The 20,452-nt window shown below is 28.6% G+C and overlaps 2 protein-coding genes across 2 annotated transcripts; one reads left to right on the forward strand and one right to left on the reverse strand.

Annotated features, from left to right (window-relative positions):
• Window positions 1-608: 608 nt before the first annotated feature.
• Window positions 609-1,833, forward strand: BNAA06G18610D. The gene is made up of 2 exons (XM_013787032.3): window positions 609-931; window positions 1,209-1,833. Exon 2 carries the CDS (start codon window positions 1,233-1,235, stop codon window positions 1,638-1,640), a length of 408 nt encoding a protein of 135 aa, XP_013642486.1. The 5' UTR covers window positions 609-931; window positions 1,209-1,232; the 3' UTR covers window positions 1,641-1,833.
• LOC125597704 (serine carboxypeptidase-like 48) lies at window positions 1,753-4,466 on the reverse strand. The gene is made up of 9 exons (XM_048772274.1): window positions 3,987-4,466; window positions 3,640-3,808; window positions 3,396-3,515; window positions 3,159-3,302; window positions 2,900-3,050; window positions 2,722-2,813; window positions 2,383-2,641; window positions 2,101-2,234; window positions 1,753-2,030 (listed from the first exon to the last, which is right to left on the reverse strand). The coding sequence occupies exons 1-9, from the start codon at window positions 4,328-4,330 to the stop codon at window positions 1,914-1,916; spliced, it is 1,530 nt and encodes a 509-aa protein (XP_048628231.1). The 5' UTR covers window positions 4,331-4,466; the 3' UTR covers window positions 1,753-1,913.
• Between the last annotated feature and the right edge of the window lie 15,986 nt (window positions 4,467-20,452).

Raw genomic sequence — 20,452 nt, forward strand, 5'->3', positions numbered from 1 at the left:
GCTACGTAGCGACCGAGCTTTGGCCCGAGCTTGGTTGCTACGTAGTGACCGAGCGGGACGATCGTTTGGTTTGAATCCCAAAGAATACTTCTTCGTAGAAATAACCTCGTATAGTTTATTTTTACGAAAATTACATCCCTTCTTTTACTAACTCTTTCGGAAATACGATCTCTGAGGATTTTCGGGTGGTAATTCCGTCGTAACCGTTTTTGATCCCAACAACAGCCATGATAATTTTGATATCAATGAATAGAAAACAACCTTTCATTTTTACATGAAAATTAGGTCAAATGGGGAATGAAATCTGAACAATGTTAATGATATCTTAAGAAATCAATTTTAAATATTTGTTATACATCTGCAACTAAATTTTGGAAACCTTAATAATTATAAATATACAGACAATTATATTTAGTATGAAAATATATCATTTCAAATATAAATAACAACTAAAATGGAAATGTAATATATAGAGCCAAAATATGATGAAATGTTTTAAATATGCAGTTGAGTATTAATTTATTGAGTATTAATTTATAGAGGTTCTAATATATTTATCCTTTATACTTTAGAATGAAATCAAAGCTATATTTTTGCTTTTTTATTAATGAAAGGGTAAAATCGTTATTTCTTGTATCTTCTGCTTCCACGAGATTCTCTTTACCCAGACCTAAAATTGCAGCCGTATTTTCATATTTTTAACATAAATCACCATTTTTAAGCTATTTGCTTCAATTAAACTCGGTTTGTTTTGGTATTACCACTTATACACGATATTTAGACCGATTTCAATAACGAAATCACCAAAATCTGAATTTTTTTTTGCTTCTGAGCCGAGTTTTGGAGTGATTATACCATAATCGCGGCGGTGAGGCTCCGCCAAGCGCTTTTCCGGCGAGAAATCGGACGTTCGGGCCGCGTTTTCGAACAGGTAGGGTTTGGTCTGCTTCGATTCTGTATAAGTGTTTCTCGATTTCTCTTCTCGAAGCTCCTTCGTTTGACTCTGGAGGGACTTGGATTCCGGCAACTAAGCAGACCTCGATTCCGCTTTACTCTCGTTTTCTTTTTGTCTGTTCCATCTTCTTCTCGTCTCTCTGTTCTGGTTCATCAAATGATTGATTTTTCGTATAAGCTTACTTTTTTACTGTTTGTTATAATTTTTCAACCTACAAAGTCTCTTCTCACAGTGCTTACTGTACATTTTCCAGATCGAACAGGCTTTGATAGAATCAATGACGGTTCTCAAAAGGTACGTCCTGAGGCTGTTCATGTCCATCAAGTACATAACAGCAAACGTAGTGGACAGAAACAACGGGAGAGTAGTGACAACAGCTTCAACAGTAGAGCACGCAGTCAAGAACTCACTAGAGTGTGGCCGTACTTGCAATGCCAAAGCAGCTGCTATTGTTGGAGAGGTTTTGGCGATGAGGTTGAAAGTAGAAGGGCTCCAAGATGGGCAAGGACGAGGTATCCACGCAGATGTCAAGAAAGAAATTGAAAAGAAAGGGTTCAAGAGTCGAACCAAGGTATGGGCTGTTATTAACTCACTAAAGAACAATGGTGTTACACTCATCCTTGATGATTATGATGCTGATGATGACAAAGATTATCGTGATCGTTCTTATGAGGGTCATCGTTAAATTCACAAGCTTTACTTTCTGTGTCATCTTCCTCCAGCAGTTGTGGAATCTGAGTTTTGGTTCTGTAAACTTGGAACAGTCAAATCTTTGTAACATAATAAAGAGTGTGTTCAAGATAACAACTTTAGTTTTCTTTTCACGTTTATAACAATGAAGTTTCCTGTCGAAATAATTCACAAGTAATATTATAAGTTAAAAAATGATGATCTAGATGCATAATAACAGTACAATCGGCTTGGTATTTAGAATCACTGCTGTTGAGAAGAAATGAAATCACTGGCGAGCGGTCCGACCGGTGGGTGTACCGAGCTTTCCTTGCATCCAATCCTTAAGCATTTGCAATGCCGCTTTTGGCTGATCCATTGGAACCATGTGTCCAGCATCGTGGACCTGTAAAAGGTTTTCCCCATTTCAATAAGTTTCATTTACGTTCTGTGTTTATGGGTTTTGTTTGGTTTACCTTGAGGAAAGTGAGTGAACCGTGGTTCTTCATTAAACCGGCTTCTCTATTATCTACATTGAATGGAACAGTTGCAGCTGCTACAAACTCCTTTCGGCCCGACCATTCCATCTCGTGAACCCATTTCGAGTTTCCTGTCAAGAACATAAACCAAGAAGAAGATATTCAATCAGTCACAGCTTTAACGGTTGAGTAGAGACAAATATAGAACCAAAAGTTGTAACTAGCATCAGAACCGGAAATAGACACCAAGCACATGGACATAGAACAAAGGAAGCGTACCAAGCCAATTGCAGATGAGATCGTATTCTCCAGCATAGATAAGCATCTTGATTCCATCTTCGAGGAGAGCGGGAATCCCGACCTCAAGATTTCGCATCCAATCCAGCTGCATTGCATCATAGACGGCAGTACTGCAAGACACAAACTCGATATCTCCAACACCTAATGCCGTGCGAACGGATTTCTGGTTCAAGAACTTCTCCATGTTCGAGAAATCATAGCATAAGCTTCCTTTACATTGTTTCCTCACGTCGTAATACTTCAAAAAATAGAGAGGTCAAAACAGAGAGAAGTCTTGTAAGTAAAAATTGATTTACTGAATTATGTTTTGATGCTCACGTTTACGTTTCCAGCGATATTCATGATCTTTTGGAATATGTTGTTGCAGACAATGTAAGAAGACGCACAAGCTTCACCACCTCCATCAGCGCCTGAAAAAATCGCATAAAAAGAAAGTTTTGTAAAGTATTTTTTAAAAATCAACGTTTTTGAAAGAAAGACGTTGACAAATATTTACTGCATTCTTTGATGGATTGTTGGCAAGTTTCGTAATCACGGTTGAGGTTATCGTGATCAGATTGTGAGATCAACTTCATGTCTAGCGCGTAATCCGCGTATGCAGCATATTGGATCTCTGGGTTGGTCAAACCATTACCAATCGCAAAGCCCTGATGTAAACCAGGTTGGTTTAGCCCAGTGTTTTGTATAATAATAGTAAAAAAAAAGGGTGATACAATTTAACAAGAGAATAGTAGAAACAGGGGTGAACTTTTTACCTTAAGGTTGATGTGAGTTCCTTCCTTGTTCTTGTTTCCACGGTGAACTCTTGAAGCCAATGCCGGAATGTAATGTCCGGCGTAGGATTCACCAGTAATGTAAAAATCATTCTTCACGAACTGTGGATGTTCTTTGAAAAATGCCTGCAATGAAAGGAACAACATTTTAGAAAAAAAAAGAGGAGGTTTTCAAGTACATATTTTGTGATGAAACAGAGGAAAGTACTGAAACCGAACTTGTAAGAAGTCGTAAAGGTCATTACTGACACCATCCTCATCATGTCGGAGATCACTTTCGTCCGATGTGTAACTAAAACCAGTCCCTACCGGTTGGTCCACGTAGATTAGATTTGATGCCTAAACATTAAATTAAAAGAAGCTAAATATTAAAATCAAAAGAAGTTAAAAACAAGTGGTTGAGATTATTGGTTTCTTGTTGGGATGAGAAAACGTGTTTTGGTTGACCATTTTTCTAACCAACCTTGTCCCAACCGAAATCGTTCCAAGCAAGAGATGAGTTGTTGGAGACGGTGAACGGTCCGTTCTCATAGAACAGAGCCAGTTCGCTACTGCAACCGGGTCCACCGGTTAGCCAAATCACCACAGGGTCTGCTTTGTTGCTTCTTGACTCGAAGAAGAAATAGAACATCCTGTGAATAAATTGAGCATTAAAATCCCGGTTTAGTGGTACTACCAAAGTTAATCGGAAAAGTGCCAACTATTGAATTTGCTGGTTTTGTCCGCACTGGATTTAGTGAAGAAATTTAACCCGGAGTGGTTGTTGAACCGGTTTAATTATGGTTTACCGGTTATAACAAAAGAAGTTACCTGGCTGCTTTTGAATTAGGAAGTTTGTAGTAACCAGCATGGTGACCAAAATCCTGAAGCGAAGGAGAACCGCCGGAGTCACGACGGTCAATGGTCGCCGGTAAATCAAAGTTTCTCTCGACGAGTCTCGGAGCCTCAGAACCGTCTTCAGGGATGACATTGACATCACGGGTAGGCATCAAGTTGAAACCTTTGATTAACCTCTCCGCCGTAAGAGTGGGCAAACTCGCCGACGAAGAGAATGATAAAGGGTCGTTTGTGACAGGTTTGGAATTTGAGGGGGTGAAATGAGAGAAAAGGAATATACAGAGGAACAATGTGAGAAATGATGTTCTCGAGTCCATTTTTTTTTGTATTTGGAGTTTATGTTGTTGTGTGAGAGAGTTGGGTTATGGGATCGAAGAGATGAATGTATTTATAGAGTTGGCTTGTTTAGTTGCTCGTATACATACAGATCAAAAGAATAGCAAAAAAAAGAAAAAAGTGATAGTTTCCCAAATATTTTATTTTATTATATTTGCATACGAAAAACTGTCAAATTTTATTTTTATTTGTTTGCCACCTCGAAAAAGGTAATCGGTTGGTACAATAAAACCCGATTCGAAAGCTTATATTTAAGGGAAATTGGGCTGTATAACCTTCAAACAAATTATATTTCATTACATAACTAAAACTCCTAACTTTCATCTCCAGTACATGTATTTTATGTAATAATGCTATATTACCTTTCAATTCAACCTGCGTGACCTGCTGAGAGTTATTTATCAAAAGAAATATTAAATAAATAATTTAATAAATTGTGGTTATCATTGTTCCACATCTCTTTCTCTTCTTCTTCCTCTTCTCCTCCAATCTCTGTTTTTTTTATACATACGAACACAAACCACTAGACTAAGAAATAATATGGATTTTGGGCTTGTGGAATTGAGTTTAGAGGAGAAGATGTCACCGTAGACAACAACGAGGTGACATCATAATTTTTTTTTTTTTTTTAGTTTTTTTCAATGTTGTTCATCTTGATTTTTTTCATTGTTATTTAAATTGTTATAGTATGCTGTATTGATATAGTATGATGAAGAATAATTACTCTGGACTAGTGAATGTGTGTATCACCATGTCTGTAAAAAGAGGAAGATGTAAAGAAGATGAACTCGTCGACTATACTATATGTAGTGAAAGAAAATTATAGTATAGTACGATTCTTATATTTTTGTACAATTCGCAAGTACCAAACTAAATAGTATGCTACGGTTGTTGTATTATTGTACCATCGATTGTTTGATAAATTCATTATTTATCAATTTCTTGTTTACAACTATATGTACTATACTATTTATTTTGTTCTATACTATTTGGGTTTAGAGTTTATACTTGGGTTTAGGTTTAATGATTAAGATTTAGGGTTTAGTATTTGGAAGGTGGGGGTTGATGTTTGGGTTTAGTGACCGTATTATGTATGTTCCATTTGACGATTAAAAAAGAGTGTTTTTTGCTTACCAATTTATACTATACTATGTATTTTGTTCCATTCTATTTGGGTTTATAGTCTGCACTTGGGTTTAGGGTTTAGTGATTAGGATTTAGGGTTTAGTATTTGGAAGGTGGGAGTTTAGGTTTGGGTTTAGTGATAGCATTTTTGGGTTTAGTATTCAAAAGTTAGGTCTGAATTTAGCATTGAGGAGTTTTGTTTGGATTTAGTTTAATATTACATAATATTATATACCATTTTCAGATTTTGATAATTGGGTTTAAGGTTTATATTTGGGTTTAGGGTTCAGTAATTAGGGTTTAGAGTTTAGTATTTAGATGGAAGGGTGATGTTTAAAGTTTAGGGTTTATTATTTTGGAGTTGAGGTTTGGATTAAAGTTTAGTATTTACTAGGTGTGAGTGGATTTTGAATCCTATTATTTTTAGTAATATGGTATAGAAAAATTAGATGTATATTTATGTGTTAAAAAAAAGTGTGGTGTTGATTGAATTACGTGTGATAATTAATTATGGGGGTGTCAAATTGTTGATGTCATCAGTTTCTCTCTCTATTACTGGTAACTTGAACAAAAAAAGGTATTACCGGATAGAAGTTGACATAATTGTTATGGGTTTTATTATGTCAAAATCAATGCTATGCACTTAATTTCCTTTTCAAATTTGGTCATTTAGCTAATTCACCCTATATTTAACCCTATTTAAGAAAATTCAACCTCGGTATTCAAAAAAAAAATCAACAAAAATTCTTTAAAATAGCTATTTTTTAAGTTTTTGTCATAAATATAACATTCAATAAAAAAAATGATAAAATTAAATTCTATTAAAAGATAAACTATAAAGTTAACTAATCTCAACTTAGGTTTAGAGTTAAGGAATATAATTTTGTAGATAGGATTTCAAATTTAAAAAAAAAATAAAAAATTAAAATTAAAATTTTCAAAATAAAATAAGTCATTTTAGTCTTTTATTTAGAACTATTTTTATGACAAAAACTTTTTAAAAAAATTATTTGTGAGAATTGTCCAAAAATCAACATATTTAGAAATAGCTAGAGATTGATTCAAAGATCGATATATTTAGTTAAACATGTGAAATGATTAAATCAAGTGATAATGTTGACAAATATCATTCTCACTCACTTATTGAGTAGTTGCCATATAGGTTTAAATAAAAAATACATTTTAAATTTATTAAAATCTGGTGAATAGTATATCCATCGTAGAAAATCAGTCAGATGGTAGAAATAAAATCATTTGTTCACAATAAAAAATTGAAGAAATCTAACCAGAAATTTGATGTTATTGGTTATGATATTTATAAGTTCTCCTAGAAAAGAAAGATAAATATATATTGGAATTGTGAGAAGAACCTTTTTGTAGCCACTCTTAGGATATTTTTTCTTAGTTTATTGCCGTGATAAGTCCAACTTGCTCTTTCGAGAAAAATCTGTATATGATTGCGCTTGTTCAAGAACTCATGACAACACAAATTGAATTAAGATGGAAACACGTACCTACCGGAATATTAGAATCTTTAATTTTATGCACATAAATTTTCGCAATTGCAATTAATACGTTAGAAAAGGACAAAAGACAAATGCAGTATGTTTGTGTGAACGCTAGCTATTTCGTTTGCTTTCACTTACTGTCTGTCCAAATCTTTGCTTTAATTTAAATCTTCCGCATAAATTGTATTTCTGTTAGAAGAATCCCTTAGACATGGATTTATTTTCCCTTTTTAAACATTATTATGGAACTTTATTAAAGATTAGTGATCTTTTGCACGCTTCAAAAACTTCTTTAAAAATTACAAGTCATTTGACAAATACGATTTTGACACATGGTGTGAGATTATATGTTTTTAATAAACAGAAACGAAAAAAATTAAAATGTAAAAAAAAAAACAGTTTCCTTTATCAACTGATTTATATTAATTAATTTTATACAAGCTAACAATCACTAATATTTTCACACTACACCAATAATTTCCTCTTGAATTCGTTCAACTTTCTTTTGACTCATGTTGCCATATATTTAAATTCATTTAGAAATAGTAAGTTCTTTTATTTTTGGGAAAATTGTTTTTTTAGAGCAAAAAAATGGTAACTATGTCCCTTTATACTAATTTATACTACTTTATGTCCCATTAGACTAATTTTTTTCAAAATGGCAGTAATGCCCTTAAAATTGTAATTTTTTATTCCTTTTTCGTTTTTTTATTTTTTTGTTCCTTTTTCGTTTTTTTATTTTTTTTTTTAAAATCGATTTTTTTTTCAAAATATAAAAGTGAATATTTCCAAATATTTTGTTTCCATATTTTTAGGAACTGATTTCTTATCCGTAGAATACAACTAATATGTAGAAATCGGTTTCTACAGTTTTTTAGAATTATAGTAATGTTTATATTTTGATTTCTACATGTTTTAGATTTATAGTAAATCTGTAGAAGTCGGTTTCTAAGTGTTTTAGATTTATATTAATGTGTAGATTTTGATTTCTAAAGATTTTAGAACGATAGGTTAAGCGCGGAATGTGTATTCTAAATATTTTTAGAATACTCCTATTTATGTAGATCACGTATTCTAAACATTGTAGATTCAATGAAAAAAGTGGATTTCGTTTTCTATTTCGTAGAATGTCATTTCTACTTTATTTAGAACATAATATGAAATTTATAATTTTAACTTTTTTATAACTGGAAAAAATATCACTAAGTTCATATAGGTATTTTATCAAAAGTTACTATTTTTCCAAATTTTTTTTGTTTGTAAAACTATTTATTAAATTTATTTTCAAAAATATTAAAGGGTGTTATAGGAAAATATGACACAAAATATAGATTAGTCTAAAGAGACATAGTTACCATTTTTTTGCTCTAAAAAAACAGTTTTCCCTTTATTTTTTTGCAACAACTCTATCGATTCTCTCTGAAATTGTAAGTTCCTTAATTTTTTGCTCCATTTCCATTAATCAAAAACTTTTACACTTTATAATTCTATCTGATCTTGATTAGTTATCTGAGTTAACAATTTTACAAAGGAGATAACTCAAAAACCTCAAATATAACACTTTATAACTAAAACGAAAACTCAAAACATAAAATATATAAATCATGTTGGTAAAATTTTTGAATTATCCTTTACATATACTAAAGCACAAAATACCTTACCAATAAAATTATAACACATGGCGTGTGTTTACAATTAAAAAAAAACTAGATTTTGGATCCGCGGGTGTATGTTCTAAATTATTATATATGGACATCCATTTTCATTTCTAAAGCTATTTTGTAAAGAAATCATGATTTAGGGAGTGATTGGTAGTTGTTGTAGGTGCTGTCCACAACGTTATTTATTTATACAGCACCAAATTCACAGCAATCATGCTTTAAATTTTTTTTTGAAACCACAGTTCTTGAAATAACCTACAGCTGTACAAGTCATCTGCAGAGCCAAATATTCAAAGCAATTTTTTAATGCTTTCCATAAAATTCTACAACAATAAAATCTAAAACCACCGCAAAAAGTCTACAGATTTTTTTCTACAGCAAAAATTTAAAAGCTACAGTCATTACCAATCATACCCTTAACTTTATAAAATGAATCTAGAGCAGAAAAATTAAAAAAAAGGAATTATCTTAGCTTTAGAAATTCAATTTTCTACGGCTTTTATTTAGTGCTTTCAATGTCTTTAGAAATATTTCAACAACACAATAAATTAAAGTCACAGCAAAAATACTCACGACACAATTTCTAAAGCATAAAACCTAAAGCCACACAACCAACCAATCACCTCCAAAGTATGTTGTTGTACAACTTACCATTTTATTTGCTTATTGTAAAAATTAAATTGTTAAAATATTATCTTATTAAGATAACGTTGTGGGTGTTTTATTAAATTATACTGAATATTTCTTATTTCCACATAGTTTTAGTCAGCTTATAATTATAGACTTTTTAAACTTTAATAATAAAAAGTAATGGAAAGGTACCTTAAAAAAAATATAGTTCTTTAGGAAGCCCATCGATTACTAAATTGGGCAAGTTCATTTAGAATTGGTTTATCGTATTAAAAAAAAAAACAAAAACGTGGACTTTCATCAAATACGAAAACCCATAAGTTTTTTTTTCGGCGAAACAAACAGAAAAAATTGCCTTGGCCGTATTTTCTTATTCAGACTGAAAGAACTGTTTCTCTATGAAGATATTTGTCGATAATGTTTTGGGCAGTGGCAGAAAATCGTAATTATTTAAGAAAAGTCTGGGGTAAGTATTAAATGTACTCCTGTTTTAATAGTTTAGACAAAAATGCAAAAATATTCAAATGTTTCAAATGTAATAAATAAAACAGTTTCGTTTATCAACTGATTTATATTATTTATTTTTTATACAAACTAACATTCCCTAATATCTCTCACAATACACCCATGATCTTCCCTCGAAATCCTTAAATTTTATCTTGACTCATGTTGCTATATATTTAAATTCATTTAGAAATTGTATGTTCCTTTTTTTTTGCAAAAACTCCACTGATTCTCTCTGAAATTGTAAGTTCCTTAATTTTTTGCTCCAGTTTTTTTAATCAAAAACTTTTACTGAACGTATCCACACTGCCATATCTACAATTTTAGGTAAAGGCTTCGATTGACGAGATGTCGTATTAGAGTTGACTTAAAATAAAAGGGGAAAACTGTTTTTTTAGAGTAAAAAAATGGTAACTATGTCTCTTTAGACTAATCTATATTTTGTGTCATATTTTCCTATAACACCCTTTAATATTTTTTAAAATAAATTTAATAAATAGTTTTACAAACAAAAAAAATTTGGAAAAATAGTAACTTTTGATAAAATACCTATATGAACTTAGTGATATTTTTTCCAGTTATAAAAAAGTTAAAATTATAAATTTCATATTATGTTCTAAATAAAGTAGAAATGACATTCTACGAAATAGAAAACGAAATCCATTTTTTTCATTGAATCTACAATGTTTAGAATACGTGATCTACATAAATAGGAGTATTCTAAAAATATTTAGAATACACATTCCGCGCTTAACCTATCGTTCTAAAATCTTTAGAAATCAAAATCTACACATTAATATAAATCTAAAACACGTAGAAACCGACTTCTAAGATTTACTATAAATCTAAAACATGTAGAAATCAAAATATAAACATTACTATAATTCTAAAAAACTGTAGAAACCGATTTCTACATATTAGTTATATTCTACGGATAAGAAATCAGTTCCTAAAAATATGGAAACAAAATATTTGGGAATATTCACTTTTATATTTTGAAAAAAAAAATCGATTTTAAAAAAAAATAAAAAAAACGAAAAAGGAACAAAAAAATAAAAAAAACGAAAAAGGAATAAAAAATTACAATTTTAAGGGCATTACTGCCATTTTGAAAAAAATTAGTCTAATGGGACATAAAGTAGTATAGATTAGTATAAAGGGACATAGTTACCATGTTTTTGCTCTAAAAAAACAATTTTCCCAAATAAAAGTTACATTTTGAAATGTAACTTGCAGTAAAAATAATATGGTAGAATCTGTAGATTTATGTGGTGAATTCATGATAAAAATATGAGTTACTAACTTTTGAAAGTAAATGACCGGTGACATTTTGATGTATAAATGTAGTATTTTTATTTAAAATAAAAATAATAATGATTATTATTATTTATTAATGTTAAAAATAATAACATTTATTATAAATTTGATCTTTTATATACTAAAACACAAGTTATATGACCAAATAAAATTATGACACATGGCGTGTGTTTACAATTTTTTTTTTGTGTTATAAATTTGATATTTTATATACTAAAACACAAGTTACATGACCAAATAAAATTATGACACATGGCGTGTTTACAATTTTTTTTTTGTCAGCAACATAAACAGACTCATATAGATTCTGCAAACCACAATGGTAGCTCTGCATCCATATGAACGACAGATGACGGTTGTTTCTTTGTACTGCGTGCGAGACTGTCCGCCTTTGAGTTATGTGTTCGTGGTATATGAATGATCTCTGAGCTGTTGAAACTTCTTTTCAAAAATGTAATGTCGTTCAGATAGCTTGCAAAGGCTGGCCACTCCTCTGGTTCCGAAACCATCTTCACCAATTGAACACAATCCGTTGCAAAAGTAACCCGGAACTGTCTAAGGTTCCTCATGCATTCCATTGCCCATATGAGAGCCTCTATCTCTGAGTGTAGTGACGACTGACTTGCTCTTGTATTCCTTGCTTCCATTAGTCCATCATAACCTTCCAGAGTACTATACCATCCTTGTCCTGAATATATATATCATGATTTTTCCAGGATCCATCCGTAAAACACCATCTATCTGGTATGGTCGGGATTGCCGCTGGTACAGGTAGCCGAGTGTGGTCCATTCCCTAATTCTGGGAATTTTGCGCTTCCGCCCAAAGTAACGATTCCGTTTCTGCTAATTTGAGAGTATCTTTCGGGTCCATATCTACATTGCTAAAACCTTTGTTGTTTCTACTTTCCATATATACCAGAGAATCCATGCAAAATGATGATCCTCCCTTTCGGGGGAGACTCTCCAAAATAGATGATCCATATTGGTAAATAATGATTGAGTAGGAAATATTCCGGATTCGTTGGGATCCGTAAAAGTGCCCAGACTTGGATCGCCGGTGGACATTCAAAAAATACATGATTAATTGACTCCTCGGGAGCTCCGCATCGGTCATTGGTTTACAATTTAAAAAAAAAAGAAAAAAAAATTCAAATGTAAGAAAATAACAGTTTCGTTTATCAAGTGATTTATATCAATTTATTTTCTATACAAACTAACAATCCCTAATATCTCTTACACTGCACCCATGATCTCCCCTTGAAATCGTTAAACTTTCTCTCTCACTCATGTTGCCATATATATATCTAAATCCATTTAGAAATTGTTTTTTTGCAACAACTCCGTTGATTCTCTCTGAAATTGTAAATTCCTTATTTTTTTGCTCTAGTTTCATTAATCAAAAACTTTTACGAAACATATAACCACTGCCAAATCTACAATTTTAGATAATGGCTTCGATTGGTGTGATGTCATATTAGAGTTAATTTACAATAAAAGTTACATCAAAATGTAACTTTTAGTAAAATTTATGTTGTAAAAGCTGTAGATTTATATAGTGGGTTCACTGTAAAAATATGAGCTCCTAAACTTTTAAAGTAACTAGCTGGTAACATTTTTCATGTACAAATGTAGTATTTTTTATTTAAAACAAAAATAATGACAGTTACTATTTATAATGTTAACAATAATAACATTTATTATGAATTTAATAAAATAGACTGAAAAATAAAATTTACAATAGAAAGGTGTTTATATATTTACGTAATTTTGTATATAAAAATTTTAGTTACCAAACAAAGCTAATAGTTAAAATTAAAGAAATACTTATGTTTAAATAATAATTAAAATAATATAAGAAATTTTTTAAATATTTTTGACAAACTAGTAGATAATTAAGTGAATTAATTAAAAATGATTTAGTAACTGAAGGAAAGTAAACGTGAGAAATGTTTGCCATGCAATTAAAATATTAAATTTAAAAATAAATAAAAAGTAAACGTAAGATAGTTGATAGAAAAAATAACTACTGGCTCAAATTCTAATACATACGATTTTGCTTGATGTTGATTAATCTTTTGAGTTACCAATTTTACAAAGGATATAACTCAAAATTGTACCTCAAATATAACGCATTACTAGATCCTGACCCGCACGCCCGCACAAGTGTTTTTTTTTATAGTTACCTAAACATTTCAAAACACAACAATTTAATGGTTTTATTTTATCGTTTCATTTGGATCGGTTCGGTTCGGATGGTGTCGGGTTTAGATCCAGTTTATATTTTTTATAAAATCTGATAGAACCAAATTATAAATATTTTGAGTTTGATTCAAGTTTAAAACCAAAATTCCGAAAATGCCCAAAACCTAGAAAACTCGAAAAAACTGGAGCAATTCAGAGGTTTTGGATATCATTTACTTATAAATATCAAAAAAATCTTAATTCAGGTAATTAATATTTTATTTTATTTTGAATATTGAACTACCCGCTCGGTTTTGGTTTTTGGGTTTAGAGAAATAAGAATCAATTGAGTTTTGTTGATAGAAATCATTGGGCTTTTTATGTATATATATATATATATATATATATATATATATATATATATATATACGCCGGGAATCATTAATAATACTTCAAATTAAAAAAAACAAATCAAGGTTAAGTACTAATTGTACTTTAGTTTTAATAGTTTAGACGTCTATACATAACATTTTGATTGTTTATATGTTGTAATTTATTGTTTCAAATATTCAATTCTTTTAATTGTTTGTTTATATGAATGTATATGTACTTTGTAAAAATTTGTAATGTAATCTAACAAAATATAGGAACATATATATAATATTATATATTAACTGTTAAAATGGTGAAACTCTAATTTTATGTTTCTTATAGTTTAACTAATATAAATAAATTTTGGTATATATATGTTATATAGTGTAATGCACCGAAGATACATCTAATCTATTAATAGTATATATATTAGTAAGAGAATTTATAAATTGATCAGTGGGTCCATGTGCTAAAATAATACATTAGAATAAGCCATAGAAAGCGCCTAACTATTTTTGTTGACAAATTTATTAACTTGTCTGTTTTTTTAAAACACTATTAACATGTCTCTTTGTTCACTAATATGTTTAGGCACAGGAATTTAGTTTCGGTTGCATTCGAGTTTGTTTGTTTTCGGTTTGGTTATAGCTTTTAGGTTTTCAGTTGTAAGAGATTTACAAACTGTTTGGTTATTTATGAACTTGAGTTTGGTTTCGGTTTTGTTATTTTAGTTTTTGTTTGGTGTGGATAATAATGTAAGCAACCCGACAAAATTTCAATTTTGTTCTACTTTGGTTTGCGTTTTTGGATAGTTTTGAATAATTTGGGTAAAAAATATCGGATCTCTTGGATAATTTAAATATTATTGATAAAAATATTAGGGTGATTTGGTTATATCGGAAAATTAAGATAATTGTAAAAAATTTGGATAAAAAGTAATAGGGTTATCAATTTTTTTTGAATAGTTCGGTGTATAAATAATATTTTTAGGAATATAAATTGTATTTGGATAGTTTGGTTTTCAGTTTAGATCTGTTTAGTTTTGGTTTTACTGTTTTAGAGATATAAGAACCATTTGGCTATTTGTGAACATTGATTCAGGTTTAGTTTTTATTTTATTTTATTTGTATTTCAGTTCGGATCTTGACTTATCAAATTCCAATTAAACAATATATCTTGTATTTGATAAATAGCTTATTAAAATTTATTTTCAGGATATATTTTATAAATTCCCGATATTAAGACTGTTATCATATTAAAATTGTTGCAAATACCAACTTAATAATTACAAAGTATTTTGAGTATTTCGAGGTTTATAAATATGAATTTTTATTAGATATTCTTGATAATATATAAATAAATATATTACTGCATAAAATATATTTTTGTATTTGAAATATTTAGTAAATAATAAGGACTGGAAAGATATTCTTAAAATTTCTACATCATATATATATTAAAACAGAAGTCACAACCTTAATTCTTTTGTGAATTTAAAAAAAAATGATCCTAATAGACCTATTACTAGAAAGTCATATTACATTTAATCTCTAATCTTATCACTTAAATTTTGAGCCTACCAGAAATTTTTATTGGGCTATCAATAATTAAATTTAAACAATAGATGATCCATTGGATTTATAGATAATATAAATTAAATAGATATAATTTAATGTTGTAATACTATACATCCATATTTTAATTATTTAAAAAATATTTGTCAATGTTAACTTTTAAAATTATAAAGATTTTTTTTTAAATAACAAAAATCATATTATCTAACAATGATTAATCTTTACAACCTTAAACCAATGAATTTTTTTTTTAAACTATATAGTTTATTTTAAAAGTTAAACAAAAACTAAATGTTTAATTATTTACTCGATAATATAAATCTATGCAGCGAAAAGTTTAATTTTTTAAATACTTTCTAAATCTGTGAAATGTTACAATATCTTTGGATATGACAATAAAATAATATTGTACTAATCTTTATATATATAGTTACGATTTTAATAATAAAATAATAATCCAAAAAATATATATAGAAGAAGATACAAATACATGTGAAAGTTTGAAACAATCTATTCAATAAAAAACATATACCGTAAATTTATTATGTTTTAAAAATTGATAGACACATATATATTATAATATATACCAATTTAGAATTGAAAACAAAATGTTTATATAAAAATAAATGTAACTATTAGATTTGGTCCTATTTATTTTAATTTTAATAATCTCTCTTTTAATGATCACAATCTAGATCGACTCCCATTTATTTTCAAAATATTAGATTTGGTCCTATTTATTTTAATTGTTTTTAAAGTGTATATGTTGTTGGTTTATTATATATTATATATGGTTATATATGTAAATGCTTTTCTTTATTCTGTATACAATACTCTATAATAACTATATTATTGATTTATAGAATAAGGCCCATTGACTATTTTGAAATGTTTCCAAATTGTATATATTAAAATATAGTAGTGTATAAAAATATTTTAATACAGTCATATGTAAAAAAATAAATGTAACTATTTATTGAGATATTTCGTCAAATGCAAAAACCTTACAGATACTCTTCAATACATAAAATACAAAATCTAAAATAATAATCCTCAGTATCATAAATCCATACGTAAGATATTTTTCTAATTGCTTGTTCAGTATTTTAATGACATACTTTAAATGAATATGCTAGAATAAAAGGATTTAAATTTCGTTCAGTAATGTTTTGTTGGGACTAATTTAGATAATATTTTATATGATCCACATTTGTTAGTCTAATTGTAAATGACTAAAGAAACCGTAATGAAATCATAAATATCTAACAAAACTCCTTATAATACGAATGTATTGTATTTCTTTTTTGAAATAGTTAATATGTTTTTATAATTAATATAGGAGTGGCAGACCAACAATTAACCAAGGAACATTTGTTTTGATTTATGCAGACTAAATCATACCGAAGCATTATTGTTAACAAACCACGAGATTTTAGGTTCACTCAGTTTTGTTATTTAAGTTTAAGTACACGTAAATTTATTAGCAGGATTAGCAAAGTTATAAAACAGACATTGTTTAAATTCAATGGCATTCCTTGGTAAATATTAAAAAAAGTAAGAGTTAAGTACTAATTGCACTTCAATTTTAATCTCTTACTAGATCTGGACCCGCCTGACCGGGCGGATTTTTTTTTCTGTTTACGTAATGTAATTAAATTTTTTACACCATGATATAATGTATCAAAATTTTAATACAAATTATGATAAAATTATATCACATAATACAAATATTGTTGTAACATAATTTGACACACTGTGGCAACAAAATTGATCACACTGTGGTAAGGTAATTTAACTTGGGCCAAATTTCAATTGACAACCATTAAAATATGATGAAATAAAGAATTATGAGTGAGTATGATATATGAAGTAGATAAATAAGATATATTTTTTTACGGAAATTAATTTATTCAACGGCTACGAAAAGGTTACTTATTTAAAATTTGATTAAGATTTGTTTATTGTGTGTTATTGTGAAACCAACAAATAGAAAAAGGTAAGATTATATTGGTGAAATTTGAATATTGCGTTTATTGTTTAGTAGTTATGGATCAAATTTTATTGTATCTTTACTGTTCCGAAATTGAAGGGGAAATCTTGTTTAGAAACAAATTAGTAGATTCTGCAAATATTTCTATTTTTTTTTTCTGAAGTATAAGATTGTTGGGCGGAGGGAAAAGTTTTTTTCAATTCAAAAATATTAGATTTTAATTAAGAATAATGATTATTAATTATTTGGACATATGGAAGTCAGTACAAATAAGGTAAGGATTGAATATAAGTCCAGTGGAATATTTCAATATAATAAAGTTTTCTTAGTTTAATTACTTATAAAGCTTATATAATTTGATGTTCGTGCAGGTTACGTAAGCTAAGGATGGGATTCATATAATAATAAGCAATGTTACGGGGTCTGTAGCTCGTAGGGGAATTATTTATGTTTGTTCCTTTATATAAAATATGTAGTTTGTTTGAATTTGAGTTATTAAAAAAAAACAATGAATATGTGGAAAAGATATTTAATGGCATTAAACTATAAATATTGTGTAATTTTTAGGGTTATTATATAAGTGTATTTCTGTTTTAATAAAGTAGATATATTAATAGAGAAACACTTAAAAATTTATAACATGTAGTTTGTATTAATTAAAAAAAATGTCCTGATGAGTTGTCACGTAATTGAAATGCTAATTTTGCTTACTTAATGGCTTGAGAATCAATTGAGAATTTTGTTAGTCAAAATTAAATTACTAAGAAATGTTATATTATATAGTATGTCCATTATGTACCATTCACTTATCAAAATGATATTATTATATACTTTTATTAAATAAAACCTACAAAATTACCTAATTTGATGGCGATTAATGATTTTAAATAATAAAGATTTGCTAACAATCTGTATAATTTCTATCATTTATGTTTAATTATTTATTATTAAAATAAATTACACAATTACATTAAGCATATAATAAAAACTTAAGATTTGTTTTCTATATGTTGTATTTTAAATTTTTCAAAACAAGTATAAATTACCAAAACTGTTAAAATTCTCACATAAACATTTGTGATCAAAGTTTAAATTATTTTCTATAATAAAATACAGTGATTATAAAATCATATGAATAAAGAATTTTATTTTACTAGATGTTTATGTTAATACATATTTCATACCGTTTAAATTAAACTATACATCATATGAAAATACATACTTATATTTTGATATCTGCGTTGAACATATATAGAAAAGTTATTATTTTAATTTTGAAATCTTTATTGTTTTTTCTAAATGATTATAAATTATTGAAACCACAAAATATTCCACATTAAAAAATCGTTGGTGTAAAATTTGTTACATGCAAATAATCATAAAATCATACGAGTAGAAACCTCATTTAATAAATATTCATATTAAAATTATACTATATATATATGTTAATATAATTTAAATTTAATTATATCATATACGATATATAAGATTGATTGTTTTGACTTATTTACCCTAAAATTATTGCGAATAAACAAGAGCGGTCAATTACTTTATATGCGCACGCTAATTTATTACATAATAGTAACTGATTTCTTAGTTATTTAATGTATACTTATTATTTCATTATTTCATAATATGCAGAAAAACATAAAATAAGTGATAAATATAAAATATTTATTCTGTACAGGGCACGAATCTTAACCTAGTATGTATCTTTTTAATAATATTAAATCTTAAATTTTTTAAATCTCATGCAAAAACAAAATAACGAAATGAAAATAAACTTAAAAATAAATATTTATATCGATCAATAACCAAAATGAAAAAATAACGACACAAAAATGAGAAAACTATTGAAGATAGATGATTGACACGTGAACGTAAACTTCTCATAACCATAATTAACTTTTAAATTGCTAAATCATGATATAAAAACTGAACTGAATAGTACGCCTGAGATTCTTTGGCCTAAAAGTTAGGTTCTTATGCGATAAATGATTTTTTGACCTCAAATATTTTTAAAATGGGATCAGCTCATAAGTAAACAAGTTATGTAATTAACAAAAAAAATTAAAAATTGTTTAAGGGCCAAAAATATTAATTCGAGCAAGAACATAATTTTATTTTCCCATAAAATATTTCTTAAATAATTTCATATAAAATGCGCAAGGCGCATGTCTTATCCTAGTAGATTAGATCATTCAAACATAAATTCAAGAAATAAAAAATAAATCATGACCGGTAACATTTTTAGTTATTTTCATAAATCAAACTTAATCACTATATATTAACTCATGTCACCAAATTGTGGCATAACAAATAATAGTCTTCGAAAAAAATTTCTTTCAATGAAATGAGGAAAATAATATATATGCTATGGATTAATTGGCGGAACGTACTGCAAAATTAGATGATGAAGATTAAAGTTCAGGTAAGTGAAACTAAAAACACCCAAACTCTTCATGCTCAAAACTCTTTTCTCCTTCAGTATATTTATAATTTTCTCCTTTCGTAGATTTTGACACAAGTTACATACTACATAGTAAAAAAAGGTAAAGGTTGGCAAAATATGTAAATAACACTTTTAAAAAGAACTAAATCATATTTTTGATTTGTTGAAATATTTTTATTTGTGCCGTAGTGATAGTTCAGAAACTTGAGAATCACCATAAGAAAAAAATAGTGTGTTCGATTGTGTGTTCTCTGCGGATCAAAAATCACTCTTCAGAAATTTGAGAATCACCATAAAACACACCACTGGATCAAAAATCCAGGTTTTTGTTGCGTTATACTTTCCAGATGGAGGGAGCGAAACGATAGACGTCATGGTGCTACGCCTACGGTCGCAGGCTCTCTGGCTAAGATGATTGATAGGCAGGTTCAAAACTGGTGCCTAACAGTCGCTGCTACAGTCAATGGTTCGCTTCAAGGGTCTAGCCTTTATTTGTTTTCAACAGTTATCATTTTCTGTTTTTGTTAGAAAGTCAGTTAGATCCAACACGATACACTTGATGTACAAAAATTAGTTTTTCTTCGAACAAATTTTACATATATTAAAAAAAAGGTGAGGATAATTAGAAGGCAACAAAATTGGTAGGGAAAACAAGAAAAATTCATATGTCTACTGTTTAGATCAAGACCTAACTTGATCAGGTTGGTTTTTCTTATTCATTATTTTCTGTGTTTATAATCTCATAGAAATGTGGTGAACTTTTTTTGTTTATGTTCAGACCAAATATAT

Source organism: Brassica napus, unplaced genomic scaffold (assembly GCF_020379485.1).
Source record: "Brassica napus cultivar Da-Ae unplaced genomic scaffold, Da-Ae ScsIHWf_1519;HRSCAF=2118, whole genome shotgun sequence".
Taxonomy (NCBI): Eukaryota; Viridiplantae; Streptophyta; class Magnoliopsida; order Brassicales; family Brassicaceae; genus Brassica; species Brassica napus.